The sequence below is a fragment of the Gossypium arboreum genome, chromosome 12 (assembly GCF_025698485.1).
Source record: "Gossypium arboreum isolate Shixiya-1 chromosome 12, ASM2569848v2, whole genome shotgun sequence".
Lineage (NCBI taxonomy): Eukaryota > Viridiplantae > Streptophyta > Magnoliopsida > Malvales > Malvaceae > Gossypium > Gossypium arboreum.
In genome coordinates this window covers 51,796,196-51,822,141 of record NC_069081.1, presented here as the reverse complement: position 1 = coordinate 51,822,141, position 25,946 = coordinate 51,796,196, and the positions used below count along the sequence as shown (strand labels likewise).

The following is a 25,946-nucleotide window of genomic DNA, read 5'->3' as shown; positions in this document are numbered from 1 at the left end:
GGTTCAGGATACGCTGCTACAGGGGGTGGTTAGGGATCAAGACGGAAATTGGAATAATAAGGAGAATGGGTGTTGAAATTTGTTTTTAAAAAAATATATTTTCATTTGGTAATATTACTAATGTAATAATAAAGGGAATGGGTGTTGAAATATGTTTAAATATATTTTTCCTTCATTTTGTTTTTCTTTTATGAATAGTTAAATTAAATGTGGTAGAGATAAATAAGCTAACAAAGTGCATGAAATTGAAGTTAAAAGTGTTACTAAATTTATCACCTCAAATTACAAAGTCTACAAAATAAAAGGAGTCATAAATTTTAAGTTTTTCAAACAAATTGACTCTTCGTTAGGAGTCCAAATTAAAGTCTTCTGCTATTACACAATTGGATCAGTGTTAGAAAAACGCTGACAGTTGTAACCAATAAGAACATAACCTTTGAAACATGTCAGCATTGATTTGTTAAGTGGCTTAATTAATCAAAGTAAAAAAGGAAAAATAAATTATCCATCTCAAAATATCAATCATCCTTCAAGGAAAAACATATCAAGCTCAGTAAAAAGAATGAGAATTATACGCCGCATTCCGAACACAGTCTTGTTCAACACTATCTTTGTTACAGTCAACATACTAATGGCTTCCACTCTCTTCTCTCTCTCCCGCTCAGTTCATCCCATCCTAAAACGCCCCCCTTGTTCTTCTTCTCCCCGTTTTGCCCACAAGGCTTTGCTTAAATCCTACCCTTGTCCTCTCTGGTCCTCTTCTTTCTCCTTCTGCCTTCAGACCTTGCATCACTCTACTTCTCCTTATCTCTCGTCCTCTTCCTTTTCATTTTCTTCTTGTTCTTCTTTTTCTCCTCCTTCAATGGCTTCCTCATTTACCGTCGATGATAGCATCGGCTCCAATCCTCTCCTGCAAGATTTCGACTTTCCACCTTTTGATATTGTTGAAGCCAAACATGTTAGGCCTGGGATTCGTGCCTTGTTGAAGAAACTCGTATGTCGTTTTTATCTATTGGGCTGTTTTCATTTCTGGGTTTTGAGTTGTTTTTATTATTATCTTGTTCTAGGGTTCGATATTGAGTTTTCTCTTTGCTAGATCATTCGCTGGTTTTAGTCCTTGTTTGAGAATTCAAAACTTTGGTTGCCTTGATTTTTTATTTGTTCGAGTTTTTAAAATTTGAAACTTTTTTATGCTCTAGCATCTGGGGTTTCTGGATTATTTGTGTCTGATTTGATATATTTCTATTGGTTGAGTAGGAGAGTGGCTTGGATGAATTGGAGAAGACAGTGGAGCCGTCATGGCCAAAGTTGGTGGAGCCATTGGAAAAGATTGTTGATCGGTTGACTGTCGTGTGGGGAATGGTTAATCATCTTAAGGCTGTTAAAGATTCAGCTGAGCTCCGTGCTGCCATTGAAGAAGTCCAGGTACATTGTTGTTTCTTTATGTTATATGATTGCAAGCAGTCAGATATGTAACATGCAGTATGTATATGTAAAAACTAATAATGTAATCTTTATGCTTGAATTGCCATCTTCAAAATATTTGGCATCAATCTTTTAGACATCTAATAACTATCTCATTCTTATCTTAGATTAAACCATGAATTTTTGTTATTATATTGACATAAATCATATTAGAATTAGCATACAGCATGATGTACTAGGGAGGGAGTTAATTTTTATTGGTTGAATCAGAAATTGTGGTTTTCCTATTGGTTTTGAAGCAATTTGTTTTGGCAGTTGTTCAGTTTGATTCTAGTATTTTGTAGAGATTAATGAAATATGCATCGGTGCCTTACTCCATAGTCTCATCAAACTTCTTGTGCTTACTATGTTTAGTTTTTCCTTACAGCCTGAAAAAGTGAAGTTTCAACTAAGATTGGGACAAAGTAAACCCATCTATAATGCTTTCAAGGCGATTAAAGAATCTCCTGATTGGCAATCGTTGAGTGAAGCTCGCAAACGTATTGTAGATGGTAAGTATATGTTCCTTTTTCATTTTGGTGCCTTAATTCAATGCTAGAACCATTACTCAATACTGAGTGCACCGTCTATTAGTTGGCTCGCTATAGCAGATATTAAGATGAGCGTTCTGTTAAAAGAACAAAACAAAACAAACAAACCAACTTAGTGTTGCTGCAGGTAGATATTGCTGATATAAAAGTGTTCTCATTACAACATGCTTCTTCCATTCCTTTTAGTTTCTATGAGTGTTTGACTTGATATCTCTTTTGTTTTATTGTATGTATTCAGCCCAGATAAAGGAAGCTGTTCTTAATGGTGTTTCACTTGAAGATGATAAAAGAGAACAGTTTAACAAAATTGAACAGGTACAATATAGTAGTTATGAAGTTGAAGTTAAATGAATGTGTCATATTATACTTCTTTTGAAGTCAACTTCTGTGAAAAGTAAAATGAAGGGAAAGTACTTGTACAAGTTTTCTTTGAAGTTCTTGGTGTCTGGTTTCTTCTTGTAACCATATAAACATTTATGCTCAATTGTATCATGTTCATTCCTTTTGGCTATTTTTTTTTTATTTACTATGAGCTAATTTGCAGGAATTGGAGAGGTTGTCTCACAAATTTAGTGAGAATGTTTTGGATGCCACAAAGAAGTTTGAAAAGCTGATAACTTATAATAAAGAAATTGATGGTTTGCCTGCAACTGCTCTTGGGCTAGCTGCTCAAACAGCAGTGTCCAAGGTATTCTTTTCTAAATTTCACCACGTGTTTGCATTTATTAATGGTCTCTCATTGTTAAGTCTAGTGCAGTTTCAGTTTTTGGTCATATAATATATGTTCTCTCTCTATACTCGCCTAGGGGCATGAAAATGCAACTGCTGAGAATGGACCATGGATGATTACATTGGATGGTCCAAGTTTTGTTTCTGTTATGCAACATGCTCGTAATCGTGCCTTGCGTGAGGAAGTCTACCGTGCTTATATAACTCGGGCATCAAGTGGTGATTTGGATAATACACCAATCATCAACCAGATATTGAAACTTCGGTTGGAAAAGGCTAAGCTTCTCAATTACAATAATTATGCTGAGGTATGAATCTAGAGTATCTGCTAGACTGCATCCTTTTCATAGGCTTACTAAAGCATATTTGATCAGATAAGCATGGCAACAAAGATGGCCACTGTTGATAAAGCTGAGGAACTATTAGAAAAGATTCGTAGTGCTTCATGGGATGCTGCTGTCCAAGGTATTATGCTAAATTTAGTTTATTTTTGGTTGAAAAGATTGGCAATTTTTCGATCTTTGATTTATCACATGAACCTTTTTCCTCAGTGCTTGTCTATTTGATTAAAAGGACTCTAATTTATGTATGAAACTTGAAGATAAATCTGAATTTTTCTGAAGATAAATCTGAAATTCTTCTTATTCTTAGTAAAATCATATGACAACCTAATATAGTCTAAAGAGTAGCCGGAATCTTAACCCACTAAAATAGGAAACAAAATTCCTATTAATTAGGAATCCCATCGAAACAGGAAAGTGAATAAATTACAATTGCTAATTCCTAATAATTAGAAACTAAATCTAATCTTCTAAATAAATAAAAAAATATTGATCTCTTTGTCTACACTCCCCCTCAAGCTGGGCTATATATGTTATACAAGCCAAGCTTGGAAATCAATTCATTGAAACTATCCCTTTGGAGTGCTTTAGTAAGAACATCAGCAATCTATCATTTTGTAGGAATATAGTTGAGCTGGACAATGTTGTTATTGACCTTATTTGAAATGAAGTGTTGATCAATTTCAATGTGTTTTGTCCTGTCATGGTGTACACGATTTTTAGCTATGCTAATAGGTGCTTGACTGTTATTGAACATCATGACTGAGTCTTGTACCTCAACTTTGAGTTCCTTCAACAATCTTTGTAGCCACCACATTCCTTCACATATTCCAAGTGCAAGAGCACAATATTTTGACTCTCACTACTCCGTGAGACTACAGCTTGCTTTTTGCTCCTCCAAGTAATAAGATTACCCCAAACATAGGACCAATAACCAGTGATTGATCTTCGATCAGTTTGCTCACCTGCCCAACTAGTATCGGTGTAAATCTCCACTTCTAGGTTTGCACACTTCCTGAATAGTAGACCATGTCCCGGAGTCATTTTTAAATACCTTAAGATTTTGTTTACTACCTCTAAATGATATTCAGTTGGATTGTTCATATGTTGACTGACCACACTGATTGAATATGCGATATCAAGCCTGATTTAAGATAGATAAATGAGCTTTCCAACTAGCCTTTGGTACCTTCCCTTGTCTATTGGACTGCTTCCTTCACTTCTGTTCAATCTTTTTGTTGGATCCATAGGTATGTCAATTGGTTTGCATCCAATTAGCCCTGTTTCACTTAATAGATTCAAGATGTATTTCCATTGAGATATAACAATCCCTTCCTTAGAGCAAGCCACCTCTATTCGTAGAAAATACCTGAGAGTCCCAAGATCCTTAATCTCAAATTGTGTTGCCAGTAGTTTTTTCAAATTCATAATCTCCTTAGAATCATCTCCTGTCAAGATGATATTATCCGCATAAACTATGAGAATAGTCTTCTTTCATTCTATTCTACTTTTAACAAATAGTGTGTGATCGACTTGACACTGCTGATATCCATTGGCTATCACTGTTTTAGTGAATCTTTCAAACCATGCATGAGGAGATTGCTTCAAGCCATACAAAGACTTCTTCAGTTTGCAAAGTAGACAATTGTTTGACTTGTTTTCTAGACCAGGAGGAACAATCATGTAGACTTCTTCAAGATCCCCATTCAGGAATGCATTTTTAATATCCAGTTGATACAATGACTCATCTTGATTAAATGCAAGAAAAAGTAGAACTCGAACAGTGTTAAGTTTTTCTACAAGTGCAAATGTTTTATGATAGTCAATTTTGTATGACTGAGTGAACCCTTTTGCCACAAGTCTGGCCTTGAATCTCTCGACACTTTCATCAGCCCTATACTTGATAGTAAATATCCACTTGCATCCAACTGGATTCTTACCTGGAGGTAACCTAACAAGAGTCCATGTGTTGTTACTTTCCAAAGCTCGAATCTCCTCTTCTACTGCCTTTTTCCACGCTTGACTCTTGAGAGTCTCTTGAGTAGAATCTGACACCTTCACACTATCCAGATTTGTGACAAAGGCCTTATAAAGATATGATAGTTTCCTACATGCAACATAATTCTCAATCGGATGTTCAGTGCACCCACGCACACCTTTTCTATAAGAAATAAGCAGATTTAAATTATCAACAATAGGAACAAGAGGATCATGGGATGAGAGATCTTTACCATCATGAACATCGGTTGCAATAGGACTTGGTTCTTGTGATTGAGAATGCTGAATTTGCATAGTTTCCTCTATATGCTTTGCTGGTCTTCTTCTTCTATAGACACGAAGCTCAGGAGGATCAAATGTGCCAAGTTGTGGAGGATTTGAGTCAATTGACTGAATAGGAATCAGGGTTGTTTCTGTTTCATTGATAGGGACAATGAATGGATCAATGAATGAATTTGATGGATTGACATATGTTTGAGTGTCTTGAAGGAGATCTCAAATCTGATATTCCCTTGGAGTCTCCCCTTAAATGTCGGATTTGGGAAAGAAAGATTGATTTTCAAGAAAGGTAACATCCATGGAATTGTACACTTTTCTAATAATGGGTGGATAACACTTGTAGCCCTTTTTATTAGGAGAATAACTAAGGAAAATGCACTTGAGAGACTTAGGATCGAGTTTGGCACGGTAATTGTGGTGGATATGAACAAAGGATGTGCAACCAAAAACCTTTAATGGAAGGTCTGTAGAAAAAGTGAGGGTATGAGGATATTAAGAGATAAGAACCTGATGAGATGACTGGAATTTAAGGACACGACTAGGCATTCTGTAGATGAGATTGTTGGAATTCCTTAAATTAAGAAGATTTTCTACCTTAGTTTTAGGAATTTCCTTGTACTATTAGCCATAATCTAATTACTATTTTTTAGGGATAGGCTAATTTCTAGAGATTATTTCCTTTTTTATTTTTCTTGCTATTCTTTAAAAGGCTGTATTCAAATTAGAAGAAATAATAATTATTCTTCTTCCTAAATTTGTTCATGATATCAGAGCATCAGGAATCCAGTTGATCCTGCTCTTTCTTCTCTTTTCTTGTTCTGTTTTCTCTGTTAGAAACCCTACTCCCATGGGTGACACCGAAAATTTCTCTGAGACTGAGATCTCACAAATAACTCAAAATCAGCCAAGGAATCCCACAAGGTGACCTTAAACTCTTCTCTTATAATCAGAAATCATCGATTAGATGAAAAAAATTTCCTGCAATGGTCACAATCTGTCCTTATGGTTTTTCGTGGTCGAGGAAAATTTGGGTACATTATAGACAAATTCCTCGACCAGCATCAACAGACTCTGGTTATGCAACTTGGGAGCTTAACAACTCAATGGTTATGGCTTGGCTTATAAATTCGATGGAAGGTTATATAAGCCGAACGTATCTTTTTTTCAAAACTGCCAAAGAAATGTGGGATGCAATCAAGGAGAATTACTCAGATCTTGGAAATGCTTCCCAAGTATTCGAGATCAAATTAAAGTTGAAAGATATTCGACAAGGAACACTTGAAGTCACTCAATATTACAACAACCTAAAGATCTTATGGCAGGAGTTAGACATGTATTATGAAGTTGATTGGGCCGAGGGCTTGGAACACACCAAGTTCATGGATCATCTTAACAAAGAGCATCTCTATGAGTTCCTAGCAGGACTAAATTATGATCTTGATGAGGTCCGAGGACGAATACTAGGCAGAACCACACTGCCAAGCATAGGAGAAGCATTTGCTGAAGTAAGGAGGGAAGAGAAATGACGTCTTATTATGTTGGGAGACACAAGAGAACTAAAACCATTGACCATAGCTAGTCATCGTCCTTCCGAGAACTCTGCTCTTATTTCAAGAGGCCCACAATCTCAAAGGTTCAAAGATAAAATTGATTCTGGTTCAAATAGGCCATGGTGTAGCCACTGTAACCGGGTTGGGCATACCAAGGAGAAATGCTTCAAACTCCATGGCTATCCTAAAAAAAAAAAAAAACAGAAAGAAAACAAGGCAGCAATGATATCAACTACTGAAGAAGATGCTCAAGATGTTCGGCTAACCAAAACTCAACTTGAGGCTCTTATAAAATACTCGGGACTCCTACAACCAATGGGTCACTAGCTATTCAAGGTACTGCTTTAAATACTACACACGAATCTATCACAACTTCCCGGATACTAGACTCGGGTGCATCCGACCACATGACAAGTAATCTAAGTTTGTTTCACTCCTATTTACCTTGTCATGATCACTCTCGGATTCGCATAGCTGATGGATCTTACTCGCCGATGGCTAGAATGGGGACAATTAGACTTACTGAAAATTTTTCCATTGATAAAGTTTTACATGTTCCAAATCTTTCCTGTAATTTACTCTCAATTAGCAAGCTTACCAAGGATGAAAAAGTACTTGCTGAATTTTCTACTTTCGGTTGTGTGGTTCAGGAACAGGAGTCGGGGAAGATGATTGGCACTGCTAAAGTTGATGATGGCTTATATGTTTGGAACAAAAATAGTTCACAAGAAGGAATGGCTTTATCTACGTCAAAAGAAGATTCTATCATGCTATGGCACCGTAGACTAGGACACCCGAATTTCATGTACTTGAAGAAACTGTTTCTTCTACTATTTCTAAATAAGAAAATAAGTTCCTTGAACTGTGAAGTTTGCCAACTGTCTAAACACACTCGTGTTCCTTATCCTTTGAAACCTTATGTTCAATCTCAACCTTTCTCTCTAATCCACAGTGATCTATGGGGAGCCAGTCGAGTAAAAAACATCACAGGGGCTAAGTGGTTCATAACTTTCATTGATGACCACACTAGAGTTTGTTGGGTCTATCTCCTTAAAGAAAAATCCGAAGTCTCTTAGAGTCTTCGAAAATTTTCATTCAATGATTCAAACCCAGTTCAATTCAAATATTCACACCCTTATAACTGATAATGGGAGAGATTACTTTAATTCTATCCTAAGTCCTTATCTTTCTGAGCAAGGAAGCGTACATCAAAGTTCTTGTCCTGACACCCCTCAACAAAACTAGGTTTCCGAGAGGAAAAATAGACACCTTGTAGCCGTGGCTCGTGCCCTTATGTTTACTATGGGTGTACCAAAGTATTTATGGGGAGAAGCTGTCCTCACTGCTTGTTATCTTATAAATCGACTCCCATCAAAGGTATTAAACTTTCAAACACCTTTACATACTCTTCAAAATTTTTTTCCCTTGTTTCGTGTTCCTAATCTCCTAACCAAAACATTTGGTTGCAAAGCATTTGTCCACAACCATCAACCTAACCGATCTAAACTTGATCCTAGAGCCCACACTTGTGTCTTTATTGGTTACTCACCTACACAAAAAGGGTACAAGTGCTACTCTCCAACCTTACACTGGATGTTTGTGCCCTTGATGTTACTTTCTTCGAAAACGAGCCATATTTTTCAGCCTCTCATCTTCAGGGGGAGATACTTAGTGAAGATGAGACCTTGAGCAATCTTTTCATTATACCTCAAGACTCTATCAGCCCTATTACCACTACAAAACCTCATCGAAAATCCTACAGCCCATTGTTATTCTGTTTTGGACCTGTTTTTCCTATCTCCACTGTTCAAAGAACAAGAAACAAGGGTGATTAACCATACTAATGAAGAAAAACAGCCCATTCATTTTGAAAACAATGAAAAATTCAGGGCTTCGTGTATACTCTTGGAGACATCAATTCGAGACCGAAACAAGCGAGTACCAATGCCATCTTTACCCGAAAGCACCGTCACCCGAGGAAGAAGTTTCACCTCCTTCATCTTCCATCTATCTTCCAATTGCAGTAAGAAAAGGCACTAGGAGCTGCACTCAACATCTCATTTCTCGGTTTGTATCCTATGGAAACTTGTCTAAATCCTACAATGCCTTTGTTTCTAATGTTGACTCTGTAGTAACTCCAAAGAACATCGAAGAGGCTCTTAAGTCAACCAAATGGAGGCAAGCTATGTTGGAAGAAATAAAGGCTCTTGAAGACAATGAAACTTGGGAAATATCTAAACTACCTACTGGGAAGAAGACTGTGGGTTGTAAGTGGATTTTCACCACAAAATTTAAACCAGATGGGAGCATTGATCGATACAAAGCTAGACTTGTGGCTAGGGGTTTCACTCAAACATATAGGTTGGACTATGAGGAAACATTTGCACCAGTGGCCAAACTGAATACTATTCGAGTGCTTCTCTCAATTGCTGTCAATTTAGAATGGCCTTTGATCCAATTGGATGTAAAGAACGCTTTTCTCAATGGAGAATTAAACGAAGAAGTCTACATGGATTTTCCGCCTGGATTCGAAGGAAGCAAGAGCCAAGTATGCAAGTTGAAGAAGTCCTTGTATGGACTAAAGCAATTCTCTAGGGCTTGGTTTAATCGTTTTGCCAAAGCCATGACTTGTAGACATTGTACTCAAGGTCAAGTTGATCGTACTTTATTCTACAAACACTCGGATAATGGGAAGTGCTGTATTCTCATTGTCTATGTAGATGACATAATATTGACAGGGGATGATTCTATTGAAATTGAAAAACAAAGAGTTCTTAACTCTTGAATTTCAACTTAAAAACTTGGGGAATCTTAAATATTTTTTTGGAATGGATATAGCAAGGTCAAAGGCAGGTATTTCAATCTCTCAAAAAAAGTATGTTCTTGATCTACTTTCTGAAGTCAGATAAAAGATGAGTAGGGTTTGCCATAGCATTATTCGTCTTCGAAGCTGTCTTAGGATTGGTGGGTTGCAAACCAGCCGAGACTCCTATGGAACCCAATCTTAAATTAGGAACTGATAAGGATGGAGAAGAAGTAGACAGGGGGAGATATCAACGGTTAGTGGGAAAACTTATCTATTTTTCTCACACTCGTCCAAACATAGCTTTTGGAGTAAATATTATTAGTCAATTTATGCATGCTCCTAGGGAGAAACATTTGGAAGTTGCCTACAGGATATTGAGATACTTAAAAGGGACTCTTGGTAAGGGGTTGCATTTCAAGAAGATGTAAATCGAAGCATAGAAGTCAACACCGATGCAGATTAGGCGAGGCGATTAATGACAAAGCGCTCCACAAACTTCTACAGACTATGTTTGGGGTAATCTCGTGACATGGAGGAGTAAAAGCGATCTGTTGTGGCACGTAAGCGTCTTTGAAGCTGAATATTGAGCTTTGTCCCACGGTATATGTGAAGGAATGTGGTTACAACGGCTAATGGGAGAATTAAAATTATCTTATACAAAACCTTTAACATTATCTTTGTGACAACCAAGCAGCGATTAGCATAGTTCATAACCACAGACACCATGATCGTACCAAGCATGTGGAAATTGATCGCCACTTTATTACGGAGAAAATTAACAAAGGGAAGTTTGTGTTTCATATCTACCTACAAGACAACAAGTAGCGACGTGTTAACCAAAAGCTTGAGTAAAAAATGTTCAAAGAATTATGGGCAAGTGGGTTTGATTAACATCTACACTCCACTTGAGGGAGAGTGTTGGAATTCCTTAAATTAAGCAGATTTTCTACCTTAGTTCTAGGAATTTCCTTGTACTATTAGCCATAATCTAATTACTATTTTTTAGGAATTGGCTAATTTCTAGATATTATTTCCTTTTTTATATTTTTCCTGCTATTCTTTAAAAGGTTGTATTCAGATTAGAAGAAATAAAAATTCTTGTTCTTCCTAAATTTGTTCAGAGATAAGTGGCAGTAAGAATTGCTTCGCCCAAGGAATGTATAGGTACATTATTGGTGAACATAGTAGCACGAGCTACCTCAAGCAAGTGTCTTTTTTTTCTTTCATATACTCCATTTTGTTGTGGTGTGTTGACACAAGAGCTTACATGAATGATACCTTGTTTGGAAAAATATAACCCAAGAATGAAACTAAAATAGTCTCTAGCATTATCAGGTTTTAGGACTTTGATATTGCTTTGAAATAGATTAGAGATCATGGTATGAAAAGATTGATAATTAGAGGCAGTTTCAGATTTTTCTTTCATAAGGAATGTCTAGGTTGTTCTAGTGTGATCATTGATCAATGTGACAAACCACCTAGCTCTATTGATACTTTTTACACGATAAGGACCCCAAATGTCACTATGAATCACTGAAAATAGATGTGAGGGTTTATATTGCAAACTTGAATAGACATGTCTAGTGTGTTTTGCTAATTGACAAACTTCACAAAAGTAAGAATTTGTTTTTTTATGGATAAACAAATGAGGAAAGAATTTCTCAATATAAGTAAAGTTAGGATGAACAAGACGATAATGCCATAACATAACTTGATTTTCAGTGGAAATAAAATTAGAATTGGAAACAGACATTGATTTGGAAGCAAATTTGACACACTTTTGACTAAAATCTAAACCACAACTTGATGAGTGAACTTGTCTACTTGAAAGATTCTTTTCCTTAACCAGATATAGACCACCATGAATATCAACAGTGCCAATTACCTTCCCCAAATTCATTGCTTGAAAACAACAATTGGAATGGAATTTAGCAACACAATTTAGGTCTCGTGTAAGTTGTCTTATGGAAAGTAAATTGCAATTCAATTTAGGGACATAAAGAACAGAAGAAAGATGAAAATCCTTTGTTAAATAAATTGATCTTGTTCCGGCCACAGGAGAGAAAGAGCCATCTGCAATTTTGACTTCGTGATTGGTGCATGGCTGAAATTGTTGAGCATTATGCAATCACCAGTCATGTGGTTCGAGGCCCCTGAGTCAACTATCCATGTTTTTGAGTGATTATTTTTGACACTAAGAGCATAGGATTGGATACCTTGATGTGCAAGGAGACTGGTGTGATGTTCTATAGTGGTTGGAGGTGCTTGGTCTGTATTAGTGACTTGACTAAGCATTTTTTGCAATGCCTCAATCTGCTCTTTTGTGAATGGATTAGCCTTAGCACTGGTTTCTGTTGTGATTGCAGTGTTTGCACGGTTCTCAAATTTGCCAATAGATGGTTTCCAATATGTAGGTTTACCATGCAACTTCCAACATGTTGCCTTCACATAACCAAGCCGTTTACAGTGGTCACACCAAGGGCTTCCTTTGCCAGCCTTGTTCTGAGATGAACTGTGTATGTATAAGGCTGAACCCTCAACTATAGGATTGATGTTGGTGTTTGTCATCATCAGTTTCTTTCTACTCTCCTCTCTCCGAACCTCTACAAATACTTCCCGAATAGTTGGGAATGGTTTAATTCCCATGACTTTCCCCCTGACCTCATCTTGATCTTTATTGAGACCAAGGAGAAATCTGATGATTCACTTTTGTTCAACAATCTGTTTATACAAACATAGAGTCATCAACACACTTCCATGAGTGTATTTCATAAAGATCCAGTCGCAGCCAACAACGTGTGAGGGCATTAAAAGTATTGAGTAACACTTAAATCTCCTTGTTTTAGGTCATACAACCTAGTTTCAATTTCGAAGAGTTCCGAGGTGTTAACATTTCTTGAGCAGTTTTCCAGATTTCTTTTGTTGTACGATGAAGCGAAAAATTTTCTCCAACCTTTGTGGTCATGGAATTAATCAGCCATGACATAACCAAGTGGTCATCTGTTTTCCAGGATCGGTATTTTGGATCTGTTTTTTCAAGAGCAACAGTTTTGCCTGTGAGATGACCGTTCTTCTCCTTTCCGCATATGTACATGAAAATAGATTGTGACCATTGGAGAAAATTATGGCCATGAAGTTTGTGATTTGTGACAAGGTGAGAAGTGTCAGAAATGGAGGAAACTGAGGGATGGGACTCGGATTGAGATGTGATTTTTGAGGCGGATGATTGAAAAGTCATGGCTCCGATACCAAGAAAATAAATATAATTTTTTCTAAAGATAAATCTGATTTTTTTCTTATTCTTAGTAGAATCGTATTACAACCTAATATAGGTTAGAGAGTGGCTGGTATCACAACCCATTAAAATAGAAAACAAAATTCCTATTAATTAGGAATCCCAACAAAACAGGAAAGTGAATAAATTACAATAGCTAATTCTTTATAATCAGAAACTAAATCTAATCTTCTAAATAAAAAAAAAAAATATTGATCCCTTCTTCTACACTTCTTTCTTTCCTTGTCTTTTTATAGTTTAAAGTTCAGTTCTTAGCTAGTGGATGTTGTTTTTCTTGTTAGGAATGCATTAATATGCTAGCTTATTTTAAATGAAATTTGCACCTACAACAATTAATTTTATGGTGCCTTGCATTAGACCTGTCCATGGGTTGGGCCACCTGGCCCGGCCAAAAGGCTCGCTCAAAAAATGGAAGGGTTTGGGTAAAAATATAGGTTCGAAAAATAGGTTCGGGTAAAAAAATAAGGCTTGTTTATAAAATGGGTTGAGTCTCGGGTAAGGTTTTTTTGGCACGAGCCTGGCTTGGCTTGGCCTGGCCAGATTATGCAAAAAAAAAGACTGCTGTTTTTTTTTTTATTGTTTTCTTGCTGTTTTTTACTATTTTGTTGCTATATATTTTTTTTGTTTTTTCACTATTTTACTACGGTTTCACTATTATGTTTTTATCCTTTTGTTGTTATTGTTTGAATATTGTATAATTCTTATTTTATTCTTAATTTTGTTAGTATTTTAGAGGCATTTACTTGTTAAGTTGCACTTATCTTAGTGTTATTTGAGTGTACATTTTTTTTAAAATTTATTTTCAATTTGTTGGGAAACGTTTATTTTAAGGTTTTTAGTATTTTTGATGTATTATTTTTTTAAAAAAAATTATATAAAAAAATTAATACGGGTGGGCCGGGCCCAAGTTTTAGCATTTTTATCTATTCCAGGTTTGGGCAAAGTTTTAAGCCCATTTTTGGGCTGGGCCGGGCCAAGCAAACGGGCCTAAAATTTTGGTTGGACTTGGCCCAGCCGATGGACACCACTAGCTTGCGTTATCTACTCTCTGATTTGACTTTGTTTTAATTCACCTTAATGCTGCATTCAAGTTCATGGTATACTTGGGAAGGTTGCTTTTTCTTTGATACAATTTTAGAACCTGATTTCCTCAAGCCAAGATGTCTTGCTTTCCCTATTTATCCTAAACAGTTCCTGTTTGATATTTTCATTACTACTGCCAGCTTTTCTAGACAAAAGATAAATGGAAAGAAATTTTAGTATACAATTCTTTCTGCTCCTTGCAGATGTTGAAGACCTAAAAAGTTACTCCAAAAGTCAAGCTGCTTCAGAAGCTGATAGTTTGAGCCATTGGGACATAAGCTTCTGGAGTGAGAGGCTTCGTGAGTCAAAATATGACATCAATGAGGTTGACTCTCTCACTCTTCTCTATTTCTTAGTTAAAAATCATGCCTTCAAGACCTCCGTTTTGTGATAAAACATGTCTTTCCAATGAAAATATCATACAGGAAGAACTCCGGCCATATTTCTCATTTTCAAAGGTTATGGATGGCCTTTTCAACCTTGCTAAGATACTTTTTGGGATTGATATTGAGCCAGCTGATGGTCTGGCTCCTGTAAGTATTTCTTGCTTCCTCTACACCTTCCTTCACTGCCTATCACATGAAATATTAATTTTACATCCTAACAAGTTTTATTATTATAATTATTATTTTTGAAGGTTTGGAACAAAGATGTGCGGTTCTACTGTGTTAAAGATTCTTCAGGTAGTCCGATTGCCTACTTTTATTTTGATCCATACTCTCGTCCATCAGAGAAAAGGGAAGGTGCATGGATGGATGAGGTTGTTTCTCGAAGTCGAGTAGTGTCCCGTAATGGTACCACAGCAAGGTTACCTGTTGCTCACATGGTCTGCAATCAAACACCACCAGTTGGGGACAAGCCAAGCCTCATGACATTCCGTGAAGTAAGTTGAAGATATTAGTTTTAAGTATGATGCTAATGCTAGTAAATTCTTGTCTTCTGATTTCTGAATGATTGGACATGCAAACTGAGGTCCTGAAGCCTAGTGCTTTCCCCATCTGTAGCCCTTCTCAATTCCTTTCCTCTTGGAGTAGTGCTTCTGATCTTATCCCCAAAAACAAAGATTTTAGCTGCCTAAGCAATTTGCTTTTATCATTAATATATCAATTAAGGTAGTCTCATGTAAATCACATTCAAGTTAAAGTACCGAGGTGGTAATCCTTGAGCATATATGATCATAGCCAGTGGTTTTCTACTGTTAGCATATTTAAGCAACATACCTTCCTAGAAGGCTTCATGTGCGAATGCTTCTATTTAGAACTTATTACAATTAGAAGCATGGCTCTAGTACACACTTTTAAATAAATATACCCATTACAGAAATATGCATCTGTGTGCTAGACTGCCTGGTTCTATGGGAGCCTAATCTTCTATAATGTTATTGTTTAAACAAAGGCCAAGACTAGCCAAGTCTGAGAGGATGCACTATTTATATATTTAGCTAACCTCAGATCTTTCTTCCAAATGTTTTGGCTTTATTCCATCTTATACTGCTCCCATGTGTGGTTTTTATGGATTAAGATAGGATATGCTTTTATCCTATCATTTTTTACTGATTATTGTAGCAATAATGGCTCTTTTGGATGTTCAAAGTGGCTGCTAAAATTTTCCCGCCTCTGATCGGTTTTCTTTTCTCAGGTTGAGACTGTTTTCCATGAATTTGGCCATGCACTTCAGCATATGCTGACCAAGCAAGATGAAGGTCTAGTTGCTGGCATTCGGGGTGTTGAGTGGGATGCTGTTGAGTTGCCTTCCCAATTCATGGAAAATTGGTGTTACCACAGGTTAACATCTCCAACCACCAAATTATCATCTCTGGGATTGCTTCAGAGTTCAGACTAAATTCCCTTTTTCTTGCTAAAAGAAATAAATTAGAAGTACTTGCATGTGGAAAATATGCAAACAAGGCCCTATATAATAACTTTCTATTCTATGTATGGCTTTGTAAAGCAGCCCAATACTTATGGTATGTTATATGGTCTCCTGTTTGTGGTTTCTGGATATTTATAACTCTTTAATCTTTTTACTACACTGTTTCTTGTCTATCTTGTTGCATCTTATCATAATATTACAATGTGACAACAACTGGTTAGGAGAAGATATGGCAATTTGATCCTTACGGCTGTGAAGCTTGAGCTTTGTTCTCATTATTTTGTTGCCTGGGAATGGACTAACATCAAAATTTCTTAATTCTCTTAACTAGTTTGTCTGAATATGTGTCCCATACCCATATGTTTGGGATCTTTATTTGAATATGTGTCCCATACCCATCATGTGTATTTCATCTTCCAAATCAATTATAACTTTTGTTAAGTAGATTTTTATTTGAATTTTTTTTTTTTGCTGCAGGGATACATTGATGAGCATTGCAAAACATTATCAAACCGGGGAGAGCCTCCCTGAAGAGGTATACCTGAAGCTCCTTGCTGCAAGGACTTTCCGTGCTGGTTCTCTAAGTCTTCGTCAGGTCAGTTGAACTCGTTCTACCCTCGTGTCATCTTGGTGTATATATTTTATGCAGAAACAATGTGTTTCCTGAGTGCATCTTGTGGTACCGAATCCTGCACCTTAATACATGGTATGGTACATTGTAAGGGTTCATTAGCTCCATGTTCCTCTCATCTTCCTTCATTTTCCTCGTTTTTCCTTTTGTTCTTACTTATCTTTCCTTCTAACCCTTCTCTTACCTCCATGTTGGGTTCATTTTGTATGTTCTTCCCTTTAGTATTAACTGTGTTAGCTAAAAAGGTTTGTAATTGGCTGTAGAAAAAGAAAAGGACCTACTTTGTAATGATATTGAAATATCTTGTCTGAACCATCTGTTTTTTATGCATTAAAGCAGGCACTTTTATGTCCATGAAAATCACACGGTGTTACAGAAATGTGTAGCATAAGATGATTTTAATGGACACAATGGGTATAATTTATTGTAACTTGTGTTTACTACCTTTTGTGACTCCGTGCAGTATTTCTTGTAAACTCTGTAACTCTTCTAAGTTGTTTTCTTCTAATGTAAGGAGACTAATTTTTGGAGAAGTTGATCTCTGGTTGCTCTAATACTTTGATCCTTTCTAACTTTTTTCTTTTTCCAGATTCGATTTGCTAGCTTGGATTTGGAACTACATACAAAATATATACCAGATGGACCAGAATCTGTTTATGATGTTGATCAGAGAGTTTCCAGAAAAACACAAGTGATCCCCCCATTGCCAGAAGATAGATTTCTATGTGGTTTCAACCATATATTTGCAGGTTTAATTCTACTTCTTCCAGCCCCACCCCCTCTCCCCCCTTTTGTACTTTTTAGTACTATTGTTTTGGTGCAGACTTCACCAAGGAGATTTTTGACTTGATAGCTTTTGTGAATGCCAGGTGGATATGCTGCTGGATACTACAGTTACAAGGTAAAATTCTTATCTTTTTTCTAGTCTCTTTCTTAGAAAACTACTGTAGAACATGTTTTAAATGTTTGTTGTTGGAACTAGCTACAACGATCTGATTATCACCAATCTGAGAAAGATTGTATAAGTAACTAATGATCCTCCTCTGTTCGCCTCTCCTTTTCCTTCTCTTTTTTACTCTTGTAGCCTGCATTTTCAGTCTATCCTGTATCAAGTATTTGTCTGCTAAGTTCTTGTGATGTTTTAATGGATTGTGGGCATGATTTGGATCCTTGTTATACCTTTTCTTTCCTTTTCCTTTGCTCTTTGCTATGTGATTTGAAAAATGCTATTTTGCAGTGGGCAGAAGTGTTGTCTGCAGATGCTTTCTCAGCATTTGAGGATGCTGGATTAGAAGACAACAAGGTATGGTGGTTGAAAAGGCTACTCATAGTTGTTTTTTAAAATATTTTGTTCTCTTTTATATATTTTCCTGTTCAATTGTGTACATAAAGTATATCAAAATCTTACCAATTTTTATGGCTTTGCTTACATTTGGTGAGCCGTGGGTCCTAATAAAATATTCAACAATACGTTCATTTCTCTATAAAAGCACAAACATGTTCATTGAATGTGGATACTTCTCTAATGCTGATTTTGTTGCATACAGAAACTCTGCTTCAAGAGTCACTGCTTGCTAAAACAAATATATGATCCTGTTTTTTTAGTACTTAAGCCATGATGCATTGATTGTTTTCCTACAGGCTGTTAAAGAAACCGGCCACAAGTTCCGTGAGACTGTTCTTGCTCTTGGAGGTGGAAAAGCACCATTAGAGGTTAGTGAATGCAAATTGTATATTCACATTCCTAAATTTGAAATTTTTTAATCATATTCTGTTTCTTTTCCGTTCTCAGCAACTTTCTAATGGAAGAAAACACCAAGTTTTGATCTTTACTCTTATCACCATTAAAGTGCTCGATAGGCATTGAAACTTGTAATGTTGACCCTAGAAGTGCTTCCTCATTGAATCTGCTTAACATGTTTGATGTTGCATGTCCAGGTGTTTGTGGAGTTCCGTGGACGTGAACCTTCACCCGAGGCATTGCTCAGGCACAATGGGTTATTATCAGTCACAGCTTGAAATAAGCTGCTTTTTGAGTTGCCATTCAGGGTTTTACCAAATGAGACATGGGAATCAAGTTTTTACAGGTCATTCAAGTTGCTATTATACACCATGTTTATGTTCAGTTCAGCTCTTCAAAACTTTGCTAGTTATTGTCCTCAAAAGAAAAGAAAAAGAAAACACAACCCATCTAGGTTTAAATTCATGTGGGGTAGTGCTTTAGAGATGCCTGAAAACCTTACAAGGACATATATAGTCTGAAATTTTCATTGGTTTGGTGTTCTCTTTTTATCATCACTTCACATGAAAATGGAGATTCATATCTTATTCTTCGATCCAAAAAAAAAAAAAAAAAAAGAAAGAAAAGGAATCATGTACTAATCAAGTCAAATGTTGGGATGCAGCTTCTAGTTGTAATATTTTACGAAAATGTGAAGCAAAATAGATGGTGAAAACTTAATACTCATCAAAGATTTGATGGGATTAATGTTAAGATATGTATAATAGTAAGGATGTTTATCATTGTTTTAGACTTGTGGAAAACATACCTTTAAAAGGCTTAATTCACGATTTAACCTTTGGAAGTTTACTTATTTTTTCATTTTGGTGCAGTTTAAGGAGCTGTTCAAACATGATAAAAAAAAACTTCAGATATGAGGATAGCTAAGGTCCTAACAGATATTCAGTATCATTGGTAGTTTGTCTATTGCTTTATCTTCATGTTAAAAGGAGGATGATTCTATAGACAATTCAAGTCGGATTGGAGCTTTATAAAGGACTTTCATCCTTCATCATGGGTGTAGTTTTTAGGGCACTAACGAATTCTTTAGAGGAATATTTGATTAAGGGCAAATCTAGAGATCTTGTTATCGTTAGTGAGTGGATAGATTATCTTCGGTGAGTGAGATGGGTTGATTAAGTTCACATTAGCATACGAGATTAAAACTACAATAATTCTATAAGTGCTTGTTCTGTAAGGCTAAGTAAACATTTTTTTTGTACAACCAGGCAGTTTCAGTTAGTCTAAAGTCATCATCATTCAATTGTTTACGGCTTAAATCATCTAAAATGCCTTGAATATTGGCGTTACATACTTGGCCTAACTACAAAGCAGGGCTGGTTGATAAACAGTCGCAACGGCTTGGCTAATTTAACCGGTAAAAACAGGAGCAGGAGAGCAACTAAGGAATGTGCATTAACACCGCATTGAAGTTCTGCAATAATAATACTAAAACTTGAAAATTAAAATGGAAGCGATGAAGGTACTTGTTGGTCTTTCATTGAAAAAAACTGGGGAATAATTCTTGCAGTTAGCTGATTTATCAATTTTAAACTGATGAACATCTCATCCTACTATCGTGGCTCAGGAGGAGCCATTGTTTGTGGATTAGTAGTGGAGGGTTCTGAAGCAGTTGGTGTAGGTGGTACAACTATCTTCTTTTCCATCACTATTGGGAAGCGATTGGACCCTCCCAAGCTATATATGCTGTCAATGGACTTCATGTACTCAGATGCATTGTTCTCTATGATCAAAGCATCTTCTAGCTCTCGAACAATGTCCTCAATGCACGGTCGGTAAGCCGAAAAGGGCTCAATACATGCCAATGCTGCCTCTACTACTCTCCACATTGCCTCAGCATGGTACCCTCCTTTTATGTTAGGATCAACTATTTCATCAATCTTTGATTCCCTTATATAAGGTTTTGCCTGCATGGAAAGGTAATTTCTTTGTTACTCTCTAATCAACAATCTAGAGATGAAAAAACTGATTATCAGATGATTTATACCCATTCAACTAAACTCCATTCATTTCTTGGCCTCTGTATGTTTAGAGGCTCCCTTCCACTTATAATTTCAAGTAGAACCACACCAAAGCTGAAGACATCACTTTTTGCAGATAGTTGCTGGGTTGAGTAATACCTGAATAACAACACAAATTATGATTCAGCCTACTTGGGAAAAACTGAACCACGTGAGAGACGTTCTCGTATCCACACCCCAGTAACGTAAAGTTGCGTACTAAAGTAGTTCAAGAAAATGAAAATTAGCTCGAAAATGATGATTCTTACTCTGGATCCATGTATCCGGCTGTGCCCCTTACTTCAAGGGAAGCATTACTGTCACCTTCTTGAGGAGCATATTTTGAAAAACCAAAGTCTGCTACTTTAGCACTCATGCTATCATCCAAAAGTATGTTGCTTGATTTTACATCCCTATGTACAACACTACGCCCGCCATAGGTATGAAGATACATCAAACCTGAATATTGGATATGCTCATTATACACTTCAAACCGGATCAATGTTCTTATTTTGATGTAGAGAAACAAATCATATATAAATCATTAATATAGCTAAGCAACTTACCTCGAGCAGCACCAAGAGCAATGGAAAGCCTGGTTGGCCAATCTAAAATTTTACGTTTTGCTGCTTCCCCTGTTAAAATAACTGATGGTTAGAAAAGTGATAAACAACACAAGAAATAAGTGCGATGCTTTCTGGTGAAAAAGTACCATAGAGTCGATCTTGCAAAGAGCCATTGGACATGAAAGGATAAACGAGGATTTGTTGATCGTTTTCACAACAATAACCAAGAAGAGGAACCAGGTTCTCATGCCGAATAGCCGAAAGAAGGTTTAACTATGGAGAGACCGAAAATAGTTAGGAATTCAGATATATTTTAATATGTATCAAAGCCATAGCCTGAAGATTGTAAGCTGATTATTTATGCATATAGATGTATACCTCGTTCTCGAACTCTCGAGTTCCTTGAGTTGAGGTAGCTGATCGGACCTTCACAGCAACTTCCTGACCATCAGGAAGAGTACCTCGATACACTGATCCGAACCCTCCTTCACCGATCAATGTTTCGTACTTTTCGGTGGCCATCTCAATGCATTGTAGAGTATATGTCTGTATAGATATTGGCCTAACAAAAACTTCATCTGTGCTAGGAAGGGAGAACACCACATCTGCATTTTGAGCAAAATACATACAGAAACTCTGATATTAGCTTCCTGGAAATGGAGCTAAGGGATGAATGATTAAAGAAGAGTGGGTTACCGACTCTTTCCCAAGGAGAGTCCTTTCCCATTGTATTTTCTCCTAGCCATTAGTTTTTTTCTATAAAGGCAAACCAAAATGGTTCCAAGAGCAATAGTAACTACAGCAGACCCACATGCAGCAGCACCAATGACAATTCCTTTTGTTGGACCCCTTGATTTTCTGGAACATGCTCCTGAACTGAGACATAAATGCAACACATCAGTCCATTTTCTTTAAATGCTTCCATTGCTCTTCAGAGTAGGAAAATAGAATAATTTCATACTCAGTGGTTAGCTTTGAGCTGTTCATGGTAGATGGCAGGTCATTGTCAAGTTGAGAATTGCATCCATAGTTTCTGGAGAAGAAATTGAATAATTATTGAGTCACAAGCCTATATATTCATAATTTCAGATAGAGAATAGCTAGTTTTGCACATTTTATTCTTTCTTTTTTGTAAGAAACAACTCACAGTGTACTCAAGTGGGGAAGTGAGACGAGAGATTGTGGTACAGATCCTTCAAGTTCATTACAGCTTATATCCCTGACAATAACCACATATAGCTTTTTAAGGCTAATGAATGAGCTAATAAAAAAATGGCTGAAATTTGGTTTGAAGAGAAAATTACACTGATGTGAGATCGGAGGATGGTGGGAATGTTGGAATCTCGCCGCTGAAGTCATTGTTGCTCAGGTTCCTAAAAGTACACAATCAAGTGACATGATACAAATTAGATAATAGACCACACCCAAAAACCAAATATCAAAGATGGTGGGAGATCATACATTGTTTTCAGGTGGGTTAGCTTTGTGATACTCGGAGGAATTGACCCTTGAAATTGATTTGAAGAAAGATCCCTGAAATTATATATTAAGAAAGCAAGCAGCTGTCAAGTTAGTAATCAACCCCTACTCATGTCAAGAAGATAAATAATGAGTTAGTGCAATATAGAAAAGAACTTACAGATCTGTGATGACAGTGGAACCATTGATGGAGTTGCAGGCCAGACCTGGCCAGTGATCAGGCAGGCATGGATCGCCCGACCAAGTTTCCAGTAAGTCATTTCCTTTGTTAGGCATTAACAACTCCTCTTTTACCTTCTTTATCTCAACCACTGAATATGAAGAAATAAGTCAGAATCTTGCATTACTACAACACCAGTACAATTTGTTGGACTTACCATCATTGTAATCAGTCTCTTGATCCCTTTGGCGCACCTGCAACATCTCAAAGGCATTGCAAAGTGGTCCAAGTTCAGATCCATTTGATCCCTTATCCAAGGTCAAATTTAGAGACCCTTTAGCAGTCACATTGAAAACTAACTCTCCATAGTTTGATCCTTTTGCCAATATATCAAAATTATCCGCTTTCTTCTCGTTGTTGATGTAAATATCAAACACCCTTTGGCCAATTCTAACACTGTCATTGAGCTCAAGAAAGTAGAGGATCACAGTGTAGTTGTAATCCCCATTATCAAGGTCATTTTGAAGGAACTCCAACCGTGTTGAATCTGTGACAGCAGTTCGTAGAACATTGAGAGGCACTGTTGTATTCACATTGTTGTGGATAATAACAGTGGAGTTGGCTGCTGGTGAGTAAAGACTTGATGCTGGTTTCCAAATTCTGTCATATCTGTCTTCTGGGTACCTGAAGTTGCCAAATATGCATAAATACGAAACCAAATTAGCACTTGTTTTGTATAGGTTAAGTATGCAATAAAAAGGATGACATTTCCTGCATTTGTTCATCCTCTAGAATCATTTATAATGTTTTTAAGGATATGGAAAATCATATACCTGGTCTCTCCAAAGCCTCCTAGATCAGTTCTATTAACCACTTTCAAAATATTCGATGATTTATCATTCAAATACCCTGAATCATTAAAAGGCCTTAGTTCAAGACTCGATATGTAGGGATCTCCTTTTCCATGCACTAAGCAGAAGTCAGTATAGCTATTAGCAGCTCGGAAAATCCCCTCAACCACCAAGTCCGCCGATGAGTTCACCACGCTTAGTGGCGTGCTACCGACTGAAACAGTAAATGAAGATTCAAACACAGCAGCTCCCTCTGTTTCAACAACAGGGAACGAACCCCTTATCAGATAGTCTTGATCTTTAACCGTCGGTAAGCTATAACATCTTTTCCCCCATTCAATCTCGAAAATCCGAGAACTTTGGTTTCCCTGATTCAAGTTCTTGCAACCTTTTCTGTTTGTAAACCATTGATCATCGGGTATCCAAGTCAAATTTTTATCTGTAAAACTGGATTGAACGCAGCATGCTATGCTCAAAAACCCTGCATGAAAAAAAAGTATTGTAGTTTAGAACATCAATTTTTACAGATCATCTGAAATTCACCAATTATCAAGCAAGATCTGGATTGACTTGTCCTAATCAATTCTATTTTCCAATGAACATCGTACATGAAACTCGTTAGTATCCAACACAAATTCTGACAAGACATAACACTATATTGCAATGAGATCATTAATGATACGAACCTTGTGCATTAGTTGATTGAACAATATTGAAGAAACAAACGATTAAAAACACAAAACATGTTAAAATCCAGTAAACCAATCCTTCCATCATATCATACACACCCCATGTCGGGTTATCAAAATCATAATCAACCCAACCAAGTTCTCCAACTTATGATCAAAGTCTTGTAATTAACCCAATAATAACAAGAAGTTGTTGGAGATCATTGAAGCATTGAAGTTTTGCAATGAATATTGTCCGACAAATGGAACAAGGAGAAGGAAATAATAGAGGTTTGACTTTAGAAGGAAGAAAAAACTAGAGAGCTTAATTTGCTGAGAAATTAAGAAGGAATTAGAATATAATACAAAAGTTTGAATATCAAATTTATGTTAAAATAATGGCATTAACTAATTTTAATTTGTTTTGGTGGTGGATGGTAATCAAAATGTACTAAAATTTTGGGTTAAAATAATGGAGCTGAACAACCTCTCAACTTCGTCTGCCACCGTCTCTCTTCTTGTCTCTTACCATGAACGCAGCATCATGGAAATTTTGATCATTGGGCCACTCAAACTACTATTTAATAATAACAATAACAATAACAATAATCGTACACTTAAATAAATCACTTTTCAATTTATAATTTTCATAATCTATTTTTACTTATTTTTAAATTTAACTACCTTAAAATTATATTATTATTGGAATCAACTCGAATTAATCGTTATACTAATTTAAATAAAGAGATTAACATTTAATAAATTTGAATATTTGTAATCTCTTTATTCCAACCTTAGAAGTAATAAACAATAGTATGTAATATATATTTAGGGCTTACCTGAATTATTGTGAACATTATTCTTTTTTGAAGAAGAAGATTTGCATTCCAAGTGGTTGATAAAACAATAATAAAATATTTGATTTAATTTAGTGTTAGGAGTAAAGTAAAATTTATTTCATTGGAAAAATACAATAAAATCATTAAATTATAAGTAAAAGAAAAGGGGGAAATGAAGAGGTGTGATATGATTGAATTTAGGTAAGTAATCTTTAATTCAAAACCAAAATGTGAATTACCACAAACGTGTGAAGACAATTTGGGTGAGTTGTAATCCCATCAGCACAACTAAAACCAGTGTTTTACAGGGTTGAGGATATGGATGTTCCTCATATTAAAAGCAGTGTGTTCTATTTGGTCAACTGAATCCTGAATCAACATAACATTGTAGAACCAGTCCATCCTACACTTCTAGTACATGTTTTTTATTTTTATTTTTTCATTTAAAATAAAATGGCAAAAGACCTCTTCAAATTTTTTCAATTTTAATATTGTGTAAATTAATCTATTCAAAAGTAATTTAATTTCCGTTAATTTTGAAAGTAAACAGTGAAGGACAGTTAGTCACAATATTAATGTCTTACGTTAATTTTAAATTGGTATAATAACAAATTTAGCCTTTGATGTTTACATATTTTGTTAATTTGGTTTTAATTCTAAAAAATAACAAATTTAGCCTCAATATTTACACATTTACACAAACATTGTGAGCTAAATTTATTAAATCAGGATCAAGTTAACAAGATATGTAAACCTTGAGGGCTAAATTTATTATATCAATCAAAATTATGTCCAGTTGATGAAAAACATTAATGTTATGATTAATTGTCCTTAGTTGCTCACTTTTGAAATTGATAAGAATTAAATTGCTTCAATTTTTTGAGAGGAACTAATTTGTATTTTTTCATACAATAGTTAGAATTACCCATAACCCCTCCCAACCTTTAAATAAGAGGATAAACGTGTTTCAACGTGCTTGAACC

General features: G+C 36.1%; 2 protein-coding genes across 2 annotated transcripts; one reads left to right on the top strand and one right to left on the bottom strand.

Moving 5' to 3' along the window:
- Positions 1-331: 331 nt before the first annotated feature.
- On the top strand, positions 332-18,910 carry LOC108479172 (probable cytosolic oligopeptidase A). The gene is made up of 17 exons (XM_017781618.2): positions 332-994; positions 1,258-1,425; positions 1,853-1,976; positions 2,254-2,330; positions 2,560-2,703; positions 2,822-3,052; positions 3,119-3,209; positions 14,300-14,421; positions 14,522-14,629; positions 14,734-14,979; positions 15,735-15,880; positions 16,446-16,563; positions 17,189-17,348; positions 17,469-17,500; positions 17,837-17,902; positions 18,241-18,312; positions 18,538-18,910. Exons 1-17 carry the CDS (start codon positions 563-565, stop codon positions 18,616-18,618), a joined length of 2,418 nt encoding a protein of 805 aa, XP_017637107.1. The 5' UTR covers positions 332-562; the 3' UTR covers positions 18,619-18,910.
- A 40-nt stretch (positions 18,911-18,950) lies between these two features.
- On the bottom strand, positions 18,951-24,584 carry LOC108479171 (nodulation receptor kinase-like). Its single transcript, XM_017781616.2, has 15 exons — positions 24,143-24,584; positions 23,439-23,937; positions 22,823-23,289; positions 22,606-22,756; positions 22,428-22,499; positions 22,271-22,339; positions 22,114-22,185; positions 21,928-21,999; positions 21,667-21,842; positions 21,345-21,571; positions 21,113-21,239; positions 20,967-21,035; positions 20,670-20,859; positions 20,388-20,520; positions 18,951-20,307 (listed from the first exon to the last, which is right to left on the bottom strand). Exons 1-15 carry the CDS (start codon positions 24,231-24,233, stop codon positions 19,954-19,956), a joined length of 2,769 nt encoding a protein of 922 aa, XP_017637105.1. The 5' UTR covers positions 24,234-24,584; the 3' UTR covers positions 18,951-19,953.
- Positions 24,585-25,946: the final 1,362 nt, after the last annotated feature.